A 16396-nucleotide genomic window follows, 5' to 3' on the forward strand; every position below is an offset into this window, starting at 1 on the left:
ATTTTAAAAAGAGATAATATGTTGATTTTTGACCCATGCATGCTTGATTTGAAATGTGAGATTTAAGTCAGAATACTGGTTGCTAACAATAGTATTATTAGCCCTTGACACACCATAGTAAACCTAGCTAGTAAGGTGCTTAAGAGATACTAGCTGCATGTGACTACCAATGCATGTGGAATGGAGGGATAATTATTCATAAGCATAATATTCATGCTTGTTTTCATGGGCCTTACGCTTATGCTTGATTTTGTGAGATTCGTGTTTGCGCTTGCTTTCGTGGTTTTAAGCCATACTTGTTGGTTATTTACCCTCATGGACTATGTGTGCACGATTGTTAATCATTCTAATTTGAGTCCCGTAATTTATGAAATTTTGGATCATATTGTCTTATAAATTAGTTTTGCTAAATAGACTGTTTGTTTGATTGTGCATGGATTTCTCTTTGTAAGATGAATTACATAATTTAGTTGTTTAAGGCAAAGGTCATAATTTGGAAGTTGAACTCAGTGTTTCCATTTCCCTTAACCACCCTTGTATCTATTTGGTTTACATATTTTTATAAGATTATTTGAACTACTCAACATATTTTTTTATGATAATGGTTATTAATGTGAAATTTATAATTGTTTTATAAATATTGTCTCCTTTTACTTTCTTTAAATTTAAATTGGGACATTATTCACTGAAAAGCTACTTTTGGTCTCAAACTCATTAGCCGATGTTGAATCTCTTGTTGACTTTTGAGGGTCTTGTAGCAGGGCCAGGTGGAGATTTGACTGAAATTATTTCCTTTTGAGGTGATTATAGAATTTATTATTTTATTTTAAAAATTTAGTTAGGTGCTCTACATAGGCTATAATTAGGATTCTATTGTCATTATATACATTGTCTGTTGGCTAGAAGGAGCAAAGCTCCTACTTGTCATGGTATTTTGTCTAACATTGTACTATAGAATTTTTCGGCGATTTTATTTGTGGGGAAACTACTGCTGAAAATTTTTTCAAAAAGTTTAGGAATCTTTTGCTTATATAAAAATGTTACAAAGACTTCTCATTCTACTTTAAATGAATTAAAATATATTAGATTAAAGTTTATTTGACTAAAGCTTAAAGAATGTATGTTTTGCATATATCTTGTGTCAGTTACACCTAATTTTTGGGGCATGACATAACCCTTATTGAAGAATGCAACACAATCATTTAGAGGAAGCTGCCACCCAAGCTAACGGATCCTATGAATTTTTTTTCTATTTCTTGTACTATCAATAAATTAACTATTGAAAAATAATGCTTGTATAACTTGGGTGCTGCTATTAACCTTATGCCTCTACATATATGTAGGAAGCTTGGGAACATCAACAAAAGGCCAACCATTACCACTCTACAATTGGTGAATCTTGAAAGAAAAATAGGAATCCTACCTACATTATACGTGGATCACTTAGGACCAGACCATGAAAATAATACAAGATTTAAATTTACATCAAGCAAAAACTTGTCAAAAATAATTCTTCGACTCCATTTTAGCAATAAAATGCCTCAAGTAACACCTTGATATACAAGTTCACCTTATATCATCTAAGGCCAAAAATATATTTTTCAGTGAATAACGCCCCAACTTTAATATTAAAGGAGATAAAAAAAAGAAATGTAACTGGAATAAGCATGAATTTAACTAAAATAGTCATTTAGTATAGCAAAAGTGCATAATTCAAATGTAATAATTTCATTTAAATAGTTGACTTGAAAGCATGTTCATAGGATGACAATACAAAAATAAAATTCCACTTTTCAACTATCAAGCTCGCGTCAAGTAGTTAAAAGTAGCATAATTTATTATAAGGAAATCCATTCATAAAAACTAGCTTGTTTAATAAGATTCATTTAAAATTAGAAATTTCAAAATATTTTTCTTTTTAACAAGGCTTTATCAGAATAGATAACAAGCACACAATCCACGAGGATAAATATCAAACAAGTGTATCAGAATAGATAACAAGCACACAATCCACAAGGATAAATATCAAACAAGTGTGGATACACAATCCATAAGGATAAATAACTAACAAGCGCAGCTTGAAGCTATGACAACAAGCATGAGCAAAAAACTTATGAAATCAAGCGCAAGCACAAGGCCCACGAAAATAAGCATGAGTACTATGCTTACAAATAACCATCCCTTCATTCCATGTGCATTGGCCATCGCATGCGACTAGCACGTCCTAAGCACCTTGCTAATTAGGTGTACCATGGTACGCCAAGGGGTAATAGAACTACCGTTAGCAACCAGTATTCTGATTTGGTCCCATACTTTAAATCAGGTATGCAAAGATTTATAGACTCAACATTTTATCACTTCTTGATATGAAACAATATCATCTATATTCTCCCATGCATGAATTAAAATAATAAATCATTTCTCAACACATAAATAAAATATTATCAATATGTTAAATATTTAAAAATAATCATTCAAAAAATAATTCTATTTTTCTCTAAAGACATAGCATTAACATATATTTCCATTAATAATAATCAACAACATAGGGATGAAAGTTATAACAATATAATTGTGCCAACATATTCAACAATAACTTAAAAATAAGAACTTGCTATTATTTATTTTGGGACATTATCCACTTACCTAAGACATTGTCAAATGTATAACTTACTCATAGTTAACCACTTCTGTGACATGGCCCATGCCTTAATTCCCTAATCCCCAAAGAACATTCTTATTATCTCCTTTATGCACTTTATAAATTCAAAATTTTCAGTCCAAACAAATTTAAAGAATTGAAAAGGAGAATCTCAATATCAACTTTTAATAAATAAGAAGCCATCTTGAATTTAATGATAAATCTTCAACAAGCACATATATAAATAATATTCAAAGTTTTCAAGTGTACCTATAGAAAATAAACTTCTATGATTTAATCAGTATTATCACTCAAGTAAATCCAATTTTATGAACTTTCTTCTTCTAACATTTCATCTAACACTTTATATGTGCCAAAAATCTAACATAAGAACAACAAACTTGGACATATAATTATTAACCAATTACCTATTTCCAACCTTTTACTATATATAGAGAATAATTTAGTCCACAATAATACATTTTTCATATTTATTTGCTATCCTAAACTAAAATTCTTCTATCAAACAATTTATCAAATACCTTGTGTGCATTCAAATCAAACCATATAGACAACATCCTACTCTTTAAATGTCTCTCAAAATTTTTCCAATCTTCATCATTTAGATTTATTATACTTTTCAAATTCAATTCCTTGCCAAGAATCAATTTCAGCTAAAAGAACCAATCCAAACCTCCTCATTTTTTATTAAGTAAAAGAGGAAAATATCATTACTTAAAAGAAGAATACCAACGCAGCAACCAGCATTATTTTATGGAATAAACTAATAGGCAATATGATAAGAAGAACAAAATCACTTGGCACAATTAAATAAGAAAAAAAGTCATGCAAGAAGCTTTTGCTAAAACTTCATTCATTCACTAACAGGTGCACGAATCCATACCCTGTTTTTAAAAAAAAAAAAAAAACCCAAGAAAGCAATTAAAGTGGAGCCCACCCACCAAATGTAAACTCCTCAAGTTTCAATTTCAGCATTAGGAGGAAAAAAACTCCCTCTCCTTTTCCCACTCACGATTACAAACTAAAACAGAGGAAAGAAATAAAAATCAAAATTTCAGCCACCCAATCACACACTCAAATGCAAATCAGATATGAGGAAAAGAAAAGGAGGTGGAATTTAGCTCACCGATGAAGCAAATAGGAACGTGGAGAAAAGTTCGAAGTCCCTTCACCAGAAGGGAAGCGTGGTGGAGGGGAACTAAACGGAACCAAGGAACTAAGCGACAACCGTCAGCGTGAACAGAGGACGACGAGAAGAAGAATGGAGGCTTTGAGTGCACGTGCTCGCACCCACAGAACGACATCAACAGAGGACAGGAAGGAAAAGAAGGTTCTGGCGACGCAAACAGAGCTGAGGAGAAAAAACGTGGTGGCAATGAACCCACAGCAATGAAGGAAGCACAGACGAGCTGCTGCACTGGTCGACGGTGGCTGAATGGCGGAAGAGGAAAAAAGGAAATGGAGGTTTGAACGAAAATTGATCTCTCTCTCTCTCTCTCCCTCTTTTCTAGTTTGTTCTGGAGCATATGAAAATTACTGGCCAGAGCAAAAAGAAATGGCTGAACTGTATTTCAATTTCGCTAGTCAAAAAAAAAAAAAAAAACTGTATTTCGTTTTCGTTTTCTTTTTTTTTTAAAGGGCATTTCATTAATTTCATATCACCTGGCAAAATAAGCTATCCCGCCTAGACAAATAATAAAGTTTCCTTGAAATTTTTAACAATACTCTTAAAATACTTTATCATAAATCTTAATGTTCTTAATTAGTTTTTTTTTATATTAGACTATTGCGTAACTATTTTAATTAATTTTTTTACTTTTTTTTAACTATTGTTGGACCCCCTTCATTTTTCTTTCCTTTACAATTATTGAAATTTTTTCAATTAATTATTTAGTGCACTTTTTTAAAAAAATTGAAAATTCTCAGGTCATTACAGTAACTTGGTTTAAGTTGGTAGTCTCTATCTACTCACCGACTTCATAGTATTAGACATAGAAGATGGGAGGAATGTATCTCTCATCTTGGGTAGGTCATTCTTAGCTACCAGAGTGTTAATTATGATTAATGTTTCCAAGAAGAACTAATTTTTCAAGTAGGAAAGAATAAGTTTTAAATTTGCTAAACCTACTAAACTCCTTGTTTTTGAGGACCCATTTTATATCCCACAAGGTGAAGGGAAGCAAATAAACAATTCTCCTTTTGAAACTAAAGAAAAGCATGCGCTCTCATCCATGCATGGCACCCCTTGACAACTGAAGTAAACTATCTCAGACACTAAATGTGGTGCTTATTGGGAGACAACATAATTTTTTCAATTTTTTTAAATAAGTTACTGTTTTCAATTTTGTTTCTTTTTCTAGTTTTAAATTTTATTTTTCTGTGTTTTGTTTCATAAGATCAAACTAATAGAGAATAAGAGCAAATAAAGGACCAAATTTACTTCAAACGCATGCAGGTGCACATTGTGTGATCTTGAGCTAAATACAGGGAAGTATTAGTCTCCAACCTCCTTTTCTTATTGTGTGAAGGTATAATTTTGTTCTTAAACTATTCTTAAAGGAGCAATGTTATCTCTAAACTAATTAAATCAGAGCAATGTTGTTCCTGTCATTTAAACATCCATTACTGAAGCTAGTGGGACCTACTTTTCATGAGTTAAAGTACAATTTTATCTCTAAACTATTTTTAGAGGAGCAATGTTGCCATCATCATTTAAAAATTATAAAATTAAATAAAAATAAAATTATAATAATATTAAATGTATATAAAAAATAAATATAAGAAAAATATAACTCATAATTTTATAACTTGTCAAATATAAGTGGATCTTGGTTAAACTAGATATGAATAGATTCAAAAGTATCTGCATTTGCACATATAACTATCGGCATCTTTATAAAAATTAGTCTCAAATAATATTTTATATATGTGAATTGTTCAAAATAAAGTTGGCTTTAGTTGGATCTAATTTTTAATTTTTTCTATTTTTTAAAAATATTTTTTAAGCTTTTTTAATATTATGTGTAAAATAGTCTGGTTTTTTGAAAACCACTCTAGTTCCCAATTCAACTTCAATTTCTGGCTTAATAGAGGCCTAACTCTTGTCCAATCTAACTCAATCATGGAAATAATTTTTTTTCTTCCAAATCGAGTCATTAATAATGGTTTCTTGTCCAATCCAATTCAATCATTAATGATAGATACTTTTGAGTCAATTTACTTATATTTGATAAGTTATAAAATTATAATTTATAACATTATTAATTTATGACATTTTATTAATATACTATAAATTTTTTTCTTATATTTACTTTATATGTACATTGAATAATATTTTTATTTAATATTATTATAATTTTATATTTATATATACATTTAATACTATTTTATTTAATATTATTGTAATTTTATTTTTATTTAATTTTGTTACTTTTAAATGAGGAGGGCAACATTACTCCTTTGAAAATAATTTATGAGCAAAATTATACCTTAACCCATGAAAAGTAGGTTCCACTAGCTACCAATAATGGACATTTAAATGATAAGAGTAATATTGTTATGATGAATAGTTTAGGGGCAATATTATTTCTTTGAAAATAGTTTAAAGGTAAAATTACACCTCAATCCTTTCTCTTATTTTATTCATATATAGCAAGGTCACTGTGACATCCAAAGTGTGGGTGAGGATATAGTATTTCTACCACTTAAATTTTCTAAATTGCCTTAGCAAATTACATGATGTATTTGGTTTTATTCTTGAAAATTTTTAAAACAAAGGATTTTTTTTGTTCACAAGCACTGTTTTATTTAGCTATACTACCATTGAAAGCCTCTAGAGGACTGTTGTTTTTATCAGCTATGTGTAATTAAATTCTTGTCATTCTGGTAACTAAATTCTTGTCGTTCTAGAAAACTATGAACTTAGTTCTGTAAATAACTTTTGATTTACTATTTATTTGTTGAGTAATGAAGTTTTGATTTCTTGTTCTTGTGTTTCTTGTTCTTTTTTGTTTTTTTGTTTTTTGTTTTGGGTAGAATGCTTTCTTGTTCTTGTTTAGTGTTTGGCTACCACTAAGTGAGATTTGGACATTTTGGTTAGACCTTAGAAAAGGAGACCCAAATTGAACCTTGGGAACTAGTAGTCTAAGATTAACTTAGCTAATTTCGCTATGAGAATATGAATGTATTTATTGGACCTAGGTAATCCTTATGGATTTTGGTCTTTACTGCAATTAATTACCTATGGTATAATTTGTTTTATTTGGGTTAATTAGGATCTTTAATAATAAGATGATACTCTTGATCATTTTCAATTCCTAGATTATCCAAACTAAATTTCCATATAATTAAAATGATAAAAGAAAACATAACTTTAAGTCTTTGTATTTTGCTCATGTTCTGCTATTAGTTTTGATACTTTTTTTTTTTATGTTTTTGGTCCTTATACTTTTATTTTTTATTGTTTTAGGTCCTCCATGAACAAAGTATAGGGACTTTGGAGTGACCTAAAACAATAAAAAAATAAAAGTACAGGGACCAAAAATATTGAAAAAAGTATAGGGATCAATAGCAAAATGTGAGTAAAGTCCATGAATCTAAAGTTATGTTTTTCCAAACGATAACAAGAGGGTTATATACCTAAAGCAATTAGGGGATAAGGACTTTAAAACACTCTCCATTTGATTTTCTTAAGTCCATTTGTAGATTTCTTTCTTTTCTTCTTTTTTTTTTTTTGTAATTGTGAACTTTGTAATTTTATTTTGAATTTGTTAAAACTACTCTCAAAATTTTCTCATTTAACTTGAATGAACTTGGTTTATGAAGTACTTAGTATTCATTAGTTGGGACAACTTGACTCACCGTTGTTATTACTATTGGGACCTGTGCACTTGCGGTTGCTAATTTTAGGCATATCAATTTATATTACCTTTATACTTACATTAAAGATTACGCTCGGTAAATATTTAAAATTTTTCTTGTACTTAGTTAAGATTAATCACATGTTTGGAAAATAATGATCTTACAGACGGTAACAACTATTCACTTTATTATAAAAAAGGTGATTATCCAAAGGAAAAATACACACCCACATAAATATTGTGCTAGGGACACATCAAGCTGCCCATTAGTGACCATTGCTAATAATTATCAGGTTCAAGTATTCAACAAAGTCATACATCAGGAAAGGGTTCAATAACTAATGACAATATTTGCTTCTTAATATCTCCATCTTGAATTCCAAAACCGTCACCATTCTGGTAAAGAGTATGTGCCACACGAGCAGCATTCATGGCTTGGTTTACAAATGCTTGTTTTGAAGCATCTTGGGTACTGACGCACTGTTCATTTATCTTCTTCCACGCTCTCTTTATCATTTCTTCAATGTGCTCTCTTGCTGTTTCCTCTGTCACATCCATGTGATTAATATAACACAATATCGATGATGCTGCATCACCTCTCTCTCTTTCGGCCTGTCATAAAAAACAGATGTCTAATTAATTTCATGACAACACAGTTACACATACTGATAAATCTTTGAAGAAGCAAATTAAAGCTTACCATTGTAGTTCCGAGATCATTGCAGAGACGAATTATGAGTGAAACATTGAAGATAAAGTCGTGATTTGTCAGCAGAAAATTGTTGATGTGATGTGTTGGTTGATACAAGGTAGCGAAATATGCATGCAATAGAATCACTGGTCCTGAAGATGAAATCCAAGCATTGTTAAGATATTCTTCCAAACATGGTACGTAACCCTCTTTGTACCACTTTGCTTCCACGTATAAAGACTTGCAAAAGTCTTTCCACTGCAAAAAATAAAATATAAAAACAGAATCATGAATTTGTCATTCAAAATTAGACAACCGAAAAGGAAGAAAAAAGGAAAAATTATATGATTAATTAACTGAAAACCTCAAGACTTAATTTTATAAAACTTTTTTATTATAATATTAATTATTAATCTTAACTTTACCTAGGTTGACCATCTCATATCAATTTAAGTCTACACATATTTAGATAACCTAATAATTTCTTTTAATTCAGTTTAGAGTGTGGCTCAGAAACTTAAAACTTAATAAAAAAAAGGTCAGAGTTGTTACTGCTTGCTTAATGTAAGGTAAGACTTTGTCAACGTTGTTTGGCGCAGCAATTTCTTGAGCAGTTTCAGCGGTCACATCACTGAGTGCTTGGAAGCAAATCCTCATATAGTCTGGTAGACTTTGAAGTTCTTTAGCATCCCACCTGAAAATAAAATGAGTAGCACGTGAAATTTTTTTGAAACAAAGATGTTTGACATGATTTTGACTGACACACAACTCCCTCAATAATTTGTTTTTGATCATTTTATGCTCTTCCTCAGTTGTTTTGTGGAACACTTTTTCTTTTCTTTGTATTTTGAGTGGTTCTCATATAATCTTTTCGAATGGTTTAGATAACCATATCCTTGACAGCGACTACTCGTTGCTTCTGTTCATGTATACATGTCCTGGCAATCGTGTGACCACTGAATTCAATTACAACTATACATAACTGTTCAATGGCCCTACTTTTATCACTATTCATGCATCATTTTTTTCAATTAGATTTGAGACTTAATAAATATATAGCTTAAAGCAAATTTTTTTTTGGTGAAGACTCTTTCATTTCTGGTTAATAAATGATAAAAAACAATAATAATTAATATACAGAACAAACCTACAACACAAATTTTAGATTGCCAAGGCTGGTTAAAAACCGCCACTTTTTGTACGTACAAAGTAAATGATTTTTCCTTCAAATCAACCAATCAGATCATCACATCTTACATGTGCACAACTTATGGCAATTAATTTAGTGACCACTTATTATTACCTAAATAACTTTTTTTTTAACAGAACTATAACTGTTTAATGGCCCTATTTTTTTCACCATGATTCTCAATAATATAATACACGTCTTTTGGATAATTATCTGCATATGATTTTTTTTTTTGGCAAATAGATATAGACTTGTTAAAAGCACCAAAAGGGTTTTTTTTTTTTTTACTCGTTAAATAATGAAAACATAATAATATTTGATAATTAAACAAAAACAAACCTATCAATTGCGAGTGTGAACTGCTTCAATTCTTCAAATGAGGCATACACATCATAGATATCATCGATGACCAACACAAAATTGATGACTTTGGTGAGCCATTTTCTCAAAGATTTGAACTTTGGTTCAGAAGACACTCCTGCTGCACACATGAAGCTCTCAACCAACCTATTCCTTGCAAACTTCAACTCTTTTTCTAAACCAAGATTCTTCCACCACCTATAAATTAAAGCATCACAAAATCAAATAATCAGAATAGAGAGATATGAGTTAATTAATTAACTATTTATTCATTACTAGCTGGCTACCTAGATAATTCCTTCACTTCCTTCTGAAGATTGGCCTGAATGATGTTGAAGTTTAATTTGGCCAGTTCAAGCAAGACATGATTCATGTGGTTTTTCTCCAATTCTTTGATATGCCATTTTACTTGAAACCACTGAACTCTCCAATGAGAAGGGAGTTCCAAGGCATGATGGACCACTTGGTTTGAATAGTGTAGCTTGGTGGAAGCATCCTTGAGAGAATTAATAGCAAATCTTTTAACATCTTCTAAGATATCTTCACTTTCCAAACCCAAATGTGAGACCTCAAGAAGCTCGATTAAGCCTTTGATATTCCTAGAAATTGAATACTTATTCCCCTTATTCTCCTTGCCGTATAAGAATATCGTACCAAGTTTATCTGTGTTTTCACCACACACATCACAAGTTATTTTAGTTGGGGTTATATAAATTATAAATTTTAAATGTTACTTATTTATTTTTGACAATTTATTTTTTCAATCATTACAATAACCTTTTGTAAACAGTTCCAATTTTTTTTTTGGTAAAAGCAAAATTCATTTCTCTCACAATATTGAAAGCAAAGGGTAGTAGACTCTTTTTAATTAAGTTTTACATATTCTAAGACATAGGATGGTTCCTCTTTGTGTGTGTATTTGGGAAAAAAATTAGAAAGATATTTTAGTAATAGTATTTTGCGTTAATTTGAATGTTTTTCCCCCTATTTTTGCGTTAGAACAAGTTCAAAATTATGATGTAAGTAGAATATTAAGCATGACCTTTCTTTGTGGGATCCACCGAATGATATGAAAGTCTTACTGTGAATCTTTGTGGGATCCATTTAAAAGATGTAATTAATTAGTTGGTTCAAGTGAAAAGTGAGAGACTTACCAGGAGAAACTTCATATCCATTCTGCCTAAGAAGCCTGAAGCATTGAGCATTGAAATACACATGATCATGAACCCTAATATTGTTATTCTTAACAGAGATTACGGTTTCTATAGCCTCCTTTATTTCTTTCTGAAAATGGTTGGCCAGACCAAGATTTTGAATGGTAGATATCAACTCCAACTTGGGCAATGGACCAATCTCTTCCACAAACAGACTTTTTGCTTCTTTAATCATCTTCTCTAACCTCATGACAAATTCTTCATTCTGTGTACATTTACACAGCAATAAATTAAATGAGTGGGTATAAATTAATGTGATTTGATCATGAAGGTCTAACCACTTCTATCATTTATATAAGGGAAAACATAACTATTAGTTCCTATATATAGTTTTAACGTGTTTTAGTATAGATTGAACCAAAAGTTGTGTTTAACCCTTTTATATGAGCAACATACTGTATTGAAAATAAAATTGAAGTAAAAAATTTGAAATAACAAAAATATTTATAGAAGTAATCTCACATCATATTGGCTGGTGAGTGACTGAAGGAAGTCATATTTCCAAATGTTGGGTTTGTAATTTGCAGATCTTCTGTTCTCCATTGCATTGTGATGAGATACTGAACCGTGGCCAATGTCACAGAGTGCTTTGTCTTGCTTTGCTGCTTCCGATTGGTGCTTCATACTATAGTCCATGTATGCTGTTTGTTCTTGTAAATTGATTTCTCTCTCTTGTCTTCTTTCTTGGTGATCACCTTTTTGAGTTTGAGGCAAAGCCTACAGGTTTGTGTTTATATGGGGAATCATTTTAGAAGAAACAAAAAGATGTTTGCTGAACGTAAAAGTTGTTTAAATATGCTTGTTCAGACGCGTGGGGCATGTACAGTCTTTAGTTTACAAAGGTTTTTCTTTGTCTGTTTTTGGTTTATTACTGTGATAATGATATATGTTAGTCTCAACACTTTGTAAATGTCTAAATCATAAGATTGAATCATTTGTTTTGAGAAATTACACGTTTATAAAAATTATCAACATATGTTTTACAAATTCTTATATTAATTTAAGACCAAGTTAGAGTAATCAATATTTTTTTAATTTTACCCTTTTTTATTTATTAGTATTTAACTTGAAGTCTTAAAAAATAATTTATTATAGTTATTAAATTATTCTCCGAGAGGCATTGGGTATTCTAAACTATCAAGTAATATAATATCACTTTTGAAAACAATATTAGAGCTTAAAAATTGACAGATAATGGTGGTAACAAGTGGTTAATAGCTGTAACTTATAATATTAGTAAGCTATAATTGAAGGTAGTTTACAATAGTAAAAAATAGTGCGATTTAAAAATGAAAATACTTCTAAGATATTTTCTTTTTTAAAAAAATAAAAAATGTAAACAATTTTGATAATACTTAAATTCAAAACACTTGTCTAAATAAATTTTAAAAAACAAAAAAAAATTGAAAAACAAAAATCAGACAATCTTATGACTCCATCAAAGGTGTTTCCTCTTGTAGTTTTATGAGAAATTTCAATGGTGACATCATTGAGAGCTTGGAAGCAAATCTTCATGTACTTTAATTTGAAATATTTTGATGTTCCTTTGCATGATTTCATTCCTCCTAAAAATAAATGTGAAGCACATGCAAAAAAAGAAACAAAAAAAAACAAATTAAAACAGAGGAATTGGGAAGACCTTTTGTTTTCCGAAAAAGAACAATTATACAAATAAAAAATAAGATTGTGGGGGATTGATTTGTTTTTTTTTAATTGCTCGTAGGTATTTTTTTATTAAAAATAATTATATTCAAGATATCGTAAGAAATTAAATGTAAACACCTCTCGTGATAAACATTTAAACCGTAATTCATCACGATATGAAACACTAGCCTAAGTCTGGTTTGTGTGGGGATTTGATTTTAACACCATTATAGACTCTTCTGTTACCAACCACTAATTAATTCGTTTGCGTTAGTTTGTACGTGCTATCTCAAAGCAATTAATGTGGGACAACTCATCAACGTACGTGTCAGGTCTCTCGGCCATGCGTGGAGGAGAAAGGCACCTATATAGCTTGCTGTCATTTTCTGATCTTTAAGGTTCTTGAACAGGTGATACGACGAATTTCTCCTATTAACTTGCTGAGAAACACGTGATGAATAACATTGCGATTTGGTGGAAGCATCGTCTTCGAGATAGATGTGTCAGTTACCAGAGCCAAGTGTGTGGCCTCAAGAAGATCAATTAATAGCCTCTGATGTGCCTAGAAATTGATTATTTCTTCATCCCCCCTTCCAGTTAACGTGTTTTCTTCACCATACACATGAAAAGATATTCTAGTTGGAGCTATACAAATTTTAATTTTATTTTTGTTTTTCTTTTCATTTTAAAATTTTGTTAACCTTTCTTTTTTTAAAAAAATTGTTAACTATTTTCTCTCTCTCTATATATATATTCCCATGTTTTACATTATTTAAAAGTTTTACCAAAAGCATGTATAAAATTGTTTTATAATTGGGAAAAAAATTCACACGCTTTATTTTTGGTAAAAAAAATTTGATACGCTTTTTTTAATAATATTATTGTGTTTTTTCTTAACGGAAAGTAGGGTTTCTTGAGCCATCTTGATTTCTTCCTGAAAACAATTTTCCAGACAAATTTTGAATTGTAGCCATCAGCTCCGACTTGGGCAATGGACCAATCTCTTCCACAAACGGGCATTTTGCTTCTTTAATCAACTTCCCCAACCTCAGGCCAAATTCTTCTTTCTGTTCACATTCACAACAATAACATAATTGGTGTCATAAGCCCAAATTAGGGATTTAATTTAGAAATCGTTTTTTAAGTATAGCTTAACCAAGATTATTATATAAGTGAACTAACTATTTTTATAAATTCATATTGCTTTGTTCATGTGGGTTATGCTTGGGAAAGATAACTTAGGAGAAGAACTTGGATAAATTTGTGTTTGACTTGAAATTTACATGATAAATAGGTAGTTTTGTTGGTAAAATAGATATATTTTTACTAACCCAACATAGTCATGATAGTTGAAAATTAGTTTTTAAACCAGCCTTTCTAAACCAATTATTGTGGAGACGATTTAAAAAGTAGAGGCAGTGGCAATATTATAATTAAATAGCATGTTGTTAAGACTTTCCAAACAGGTTCCAAATGGAATTGGTCTTGAAATGTTTTCTAGACCAGTTGATAACATAACTAGTTTGGAATGTGTTTTTTTCACAACAAAATTAAATTTTTGTACTTTTAAATCTAGCAGGTGCGGAACTGGTTTGGAAAGTTTGCTAATCTTTTCATAAATTTTTGTGCACTTCTAGGCCGGTTAGGCTTAAATGTGGTTTAACAAGATTTAATTTATCTCTAAAAATCAATATTTTTTAACTAGCTTTCTTGACTTATTGTTTGTGCAATTATTCACTGTCAAGCATTATCGCAAGCATATGGGAAGTCATAAATATAGAATATTCCAAAGATATCATTCTCACATAAATTTATGCAAAGAAAGGTTAAAAATTCACTATTTAGCTTTGAATTAAGTTGAGCAAAATCATATGAAGGGTTTGTGTAAAAGTATGAAAATTAGATTAAAAAGTGTTTTGAAGCAAGTAAATTAGTTGAAATTTTGACTTCAAGGGATAAGGACTTAGGATTATCTCTTCCTTTTATATTTCATAAGACTTAAATTAATTTCTCTCATAACAATTTTTAATGAGCATATAAGTATTAATCTAAGATTTTAATTTATTTAAAAAAGCTTTATCAAGTCAAAATCAAGTATTTTTTGCAAACATTAAAAATTCTCAATCTCTTGAAAGTAATTAATAAAAACAAGTGTGAAGCTCCAATCTTAATTTGACTATGAAGGATTAGTAAAATATCTCCATTTAATTAACCAACAAAGCTATCCATTTATCTTTGTAAATTTCAAGTCCAAAATTATTTTATCCAGTCTTAATCCATATAAAGTTTCAAAATGATTATAAAACAAGTAAACTAGCTACTAATGTTTAGAAAAGAGCAACAAACATCAATTGTTCAGAAACCATATAAGAAACACAAAGAGAAGAGGGAAGAAAAGCAGAAAAATTGAAGAAAATCAACTTGAATCTCTTCAAATCTTTATTCTTAGCCAAATCTTCAAAAACTCAAAACCCTAGTAGAGCTAGCCTTCGAGAACTGCTGGAAATAGTGTATATATCTATGGTTGGAGGCATAAAATGAGTCTATGTAGCCCTAATTACTACTAGAAAAATGCAAATTAGCGAGGGAATTTAGTAAGAGATCATCTATTTGTTTTTAAAATACTAATTATCTAGAAAATTAGCAAAAAATGTTAATTTCATAGCTTGACTTAAAATTAGCAAGAAACTTTTAAACCCTCTCTAACATAAAAGAATTAGTGAGGGAAATAGCAATAATTATCAATTCCTCTTTAAAATAAGACAATTAGCAAGGAAAATAGCAAGAGACTGTTAATTCCTTTTTAAAATAAGACAATTAGCGAAAGATTCTATCCATAGTTAATTACTGAAAAAAATTAACTTTTGGTAATGACTTTTAATTATAAATTTAATTATTTTCATTTAAAATAAAAATTAAATTTAAAAATTAACTAAAGTATTCATAATAAAATTATTTAATGTTTAATATTTTCTTTACTTTAAGTTGATTTTCATTACTAAAATAATATTTTATTAAAAATATAATATGAAGAATAATTTAAATAAAATATAAATATTTTTAACATATTAATAATTGAAAAAAAAATTTAATATGTATATATGTGTGTATTTTTATAATATATTATTTGATATATTTATGTAGTTAAATAATATATATTTAATTTCTCATATAATGACTACAGGTACTTTTTAGTTCAACTAGCAAGGAAAGAGAATATAAGGTTTAGAAGGTATGAGGTTAAGGATTTAAGTCTTGACTTTGACATAAACATAATGAAAATATGATATGATAAGGAGCAAATGATATGGCGCAAGGTAGACAATAACATGTCATGAGTTGTTGCACATATGGCAAGTGATGGGACACAAGATGGTATGTGACACGGCGATTGATGAAGTATGAGGTTGTTGGTGATATGTCACAAGTTGACGCACACATGGCGGGTAATGTGGCACACTATTTTTAAATATAGGCATATTTAGTGAAGGATTAGTGAAGGATTAATCCCTTGCTAAAGTTATCAAATTTTGAATTAGCAAGGGATTTAATTCCTCACTAATTTTAGCAAGGGACAAAATCTCTCTTGGAAATACAATTTAGCTAAGAAAAATAGTATTTAGTAAGGGATTTATCCCTTGCTAAATTTCATTTTTCTAGTAGTAAATTTTCTTTCTACAGCTCAAAATACTTTATAGCATTTAAGTCATACATGTTGTCATTGCACCACGGCACATGTACAAAAATTGTGATGTGTGCCATGACATCATGTATATG

At 29.8% G+C, this 16396-nt stretch overlaps 1 protein-coding gene across 1 annotated transcript; it reads right to left on the reverse strand.

Annotated features, from left to right (window-relative positions):
• Window positions 1-7833: 7833 nt before the first annotated feature.
• On the reverse strand, window positions 7834-11611 carry LOC129315248 (alpha-farnesene synthase-like). Its single transcript, XM_054958831.1, has 7 exons — window positions 11438-11611; window positions 10916-11180; window positions 10049-10424; window positions 9741-9959; window positions 8765-8906; window positions 8222-8470; window positions 7834-8133 (listed from the first exon to the last, which is right to left on the reverse strand). The coding sequence occupies exons 1-7, from the start codon at window positions 11609-11611 to the stop codon at window positions 7834-7836; spliced, it is 1725 nt and encodes a 574-aa protein (XP_054814806.1).
• Between the last annotated feature and the right edge of the window lie 4785 nt (window positions 11612-16396).

Source organism: Prosopis cineraria, unplaced genomic scaffold, assembly GCF_029017545.1.
Source record: "Prosopis cineraria cultivar Desert tree isolate PC_DT_omini unplaced genomic scaffold, ASM2901754v1 PC7, whole genome shotgun sequence".
Lineage (NCBI taxonomy): Eukaryota > Viridiplantae > Streptophyta > Magnoliopsida > Fabales > Fabaceae > Prosopis > Prosopis cineraria.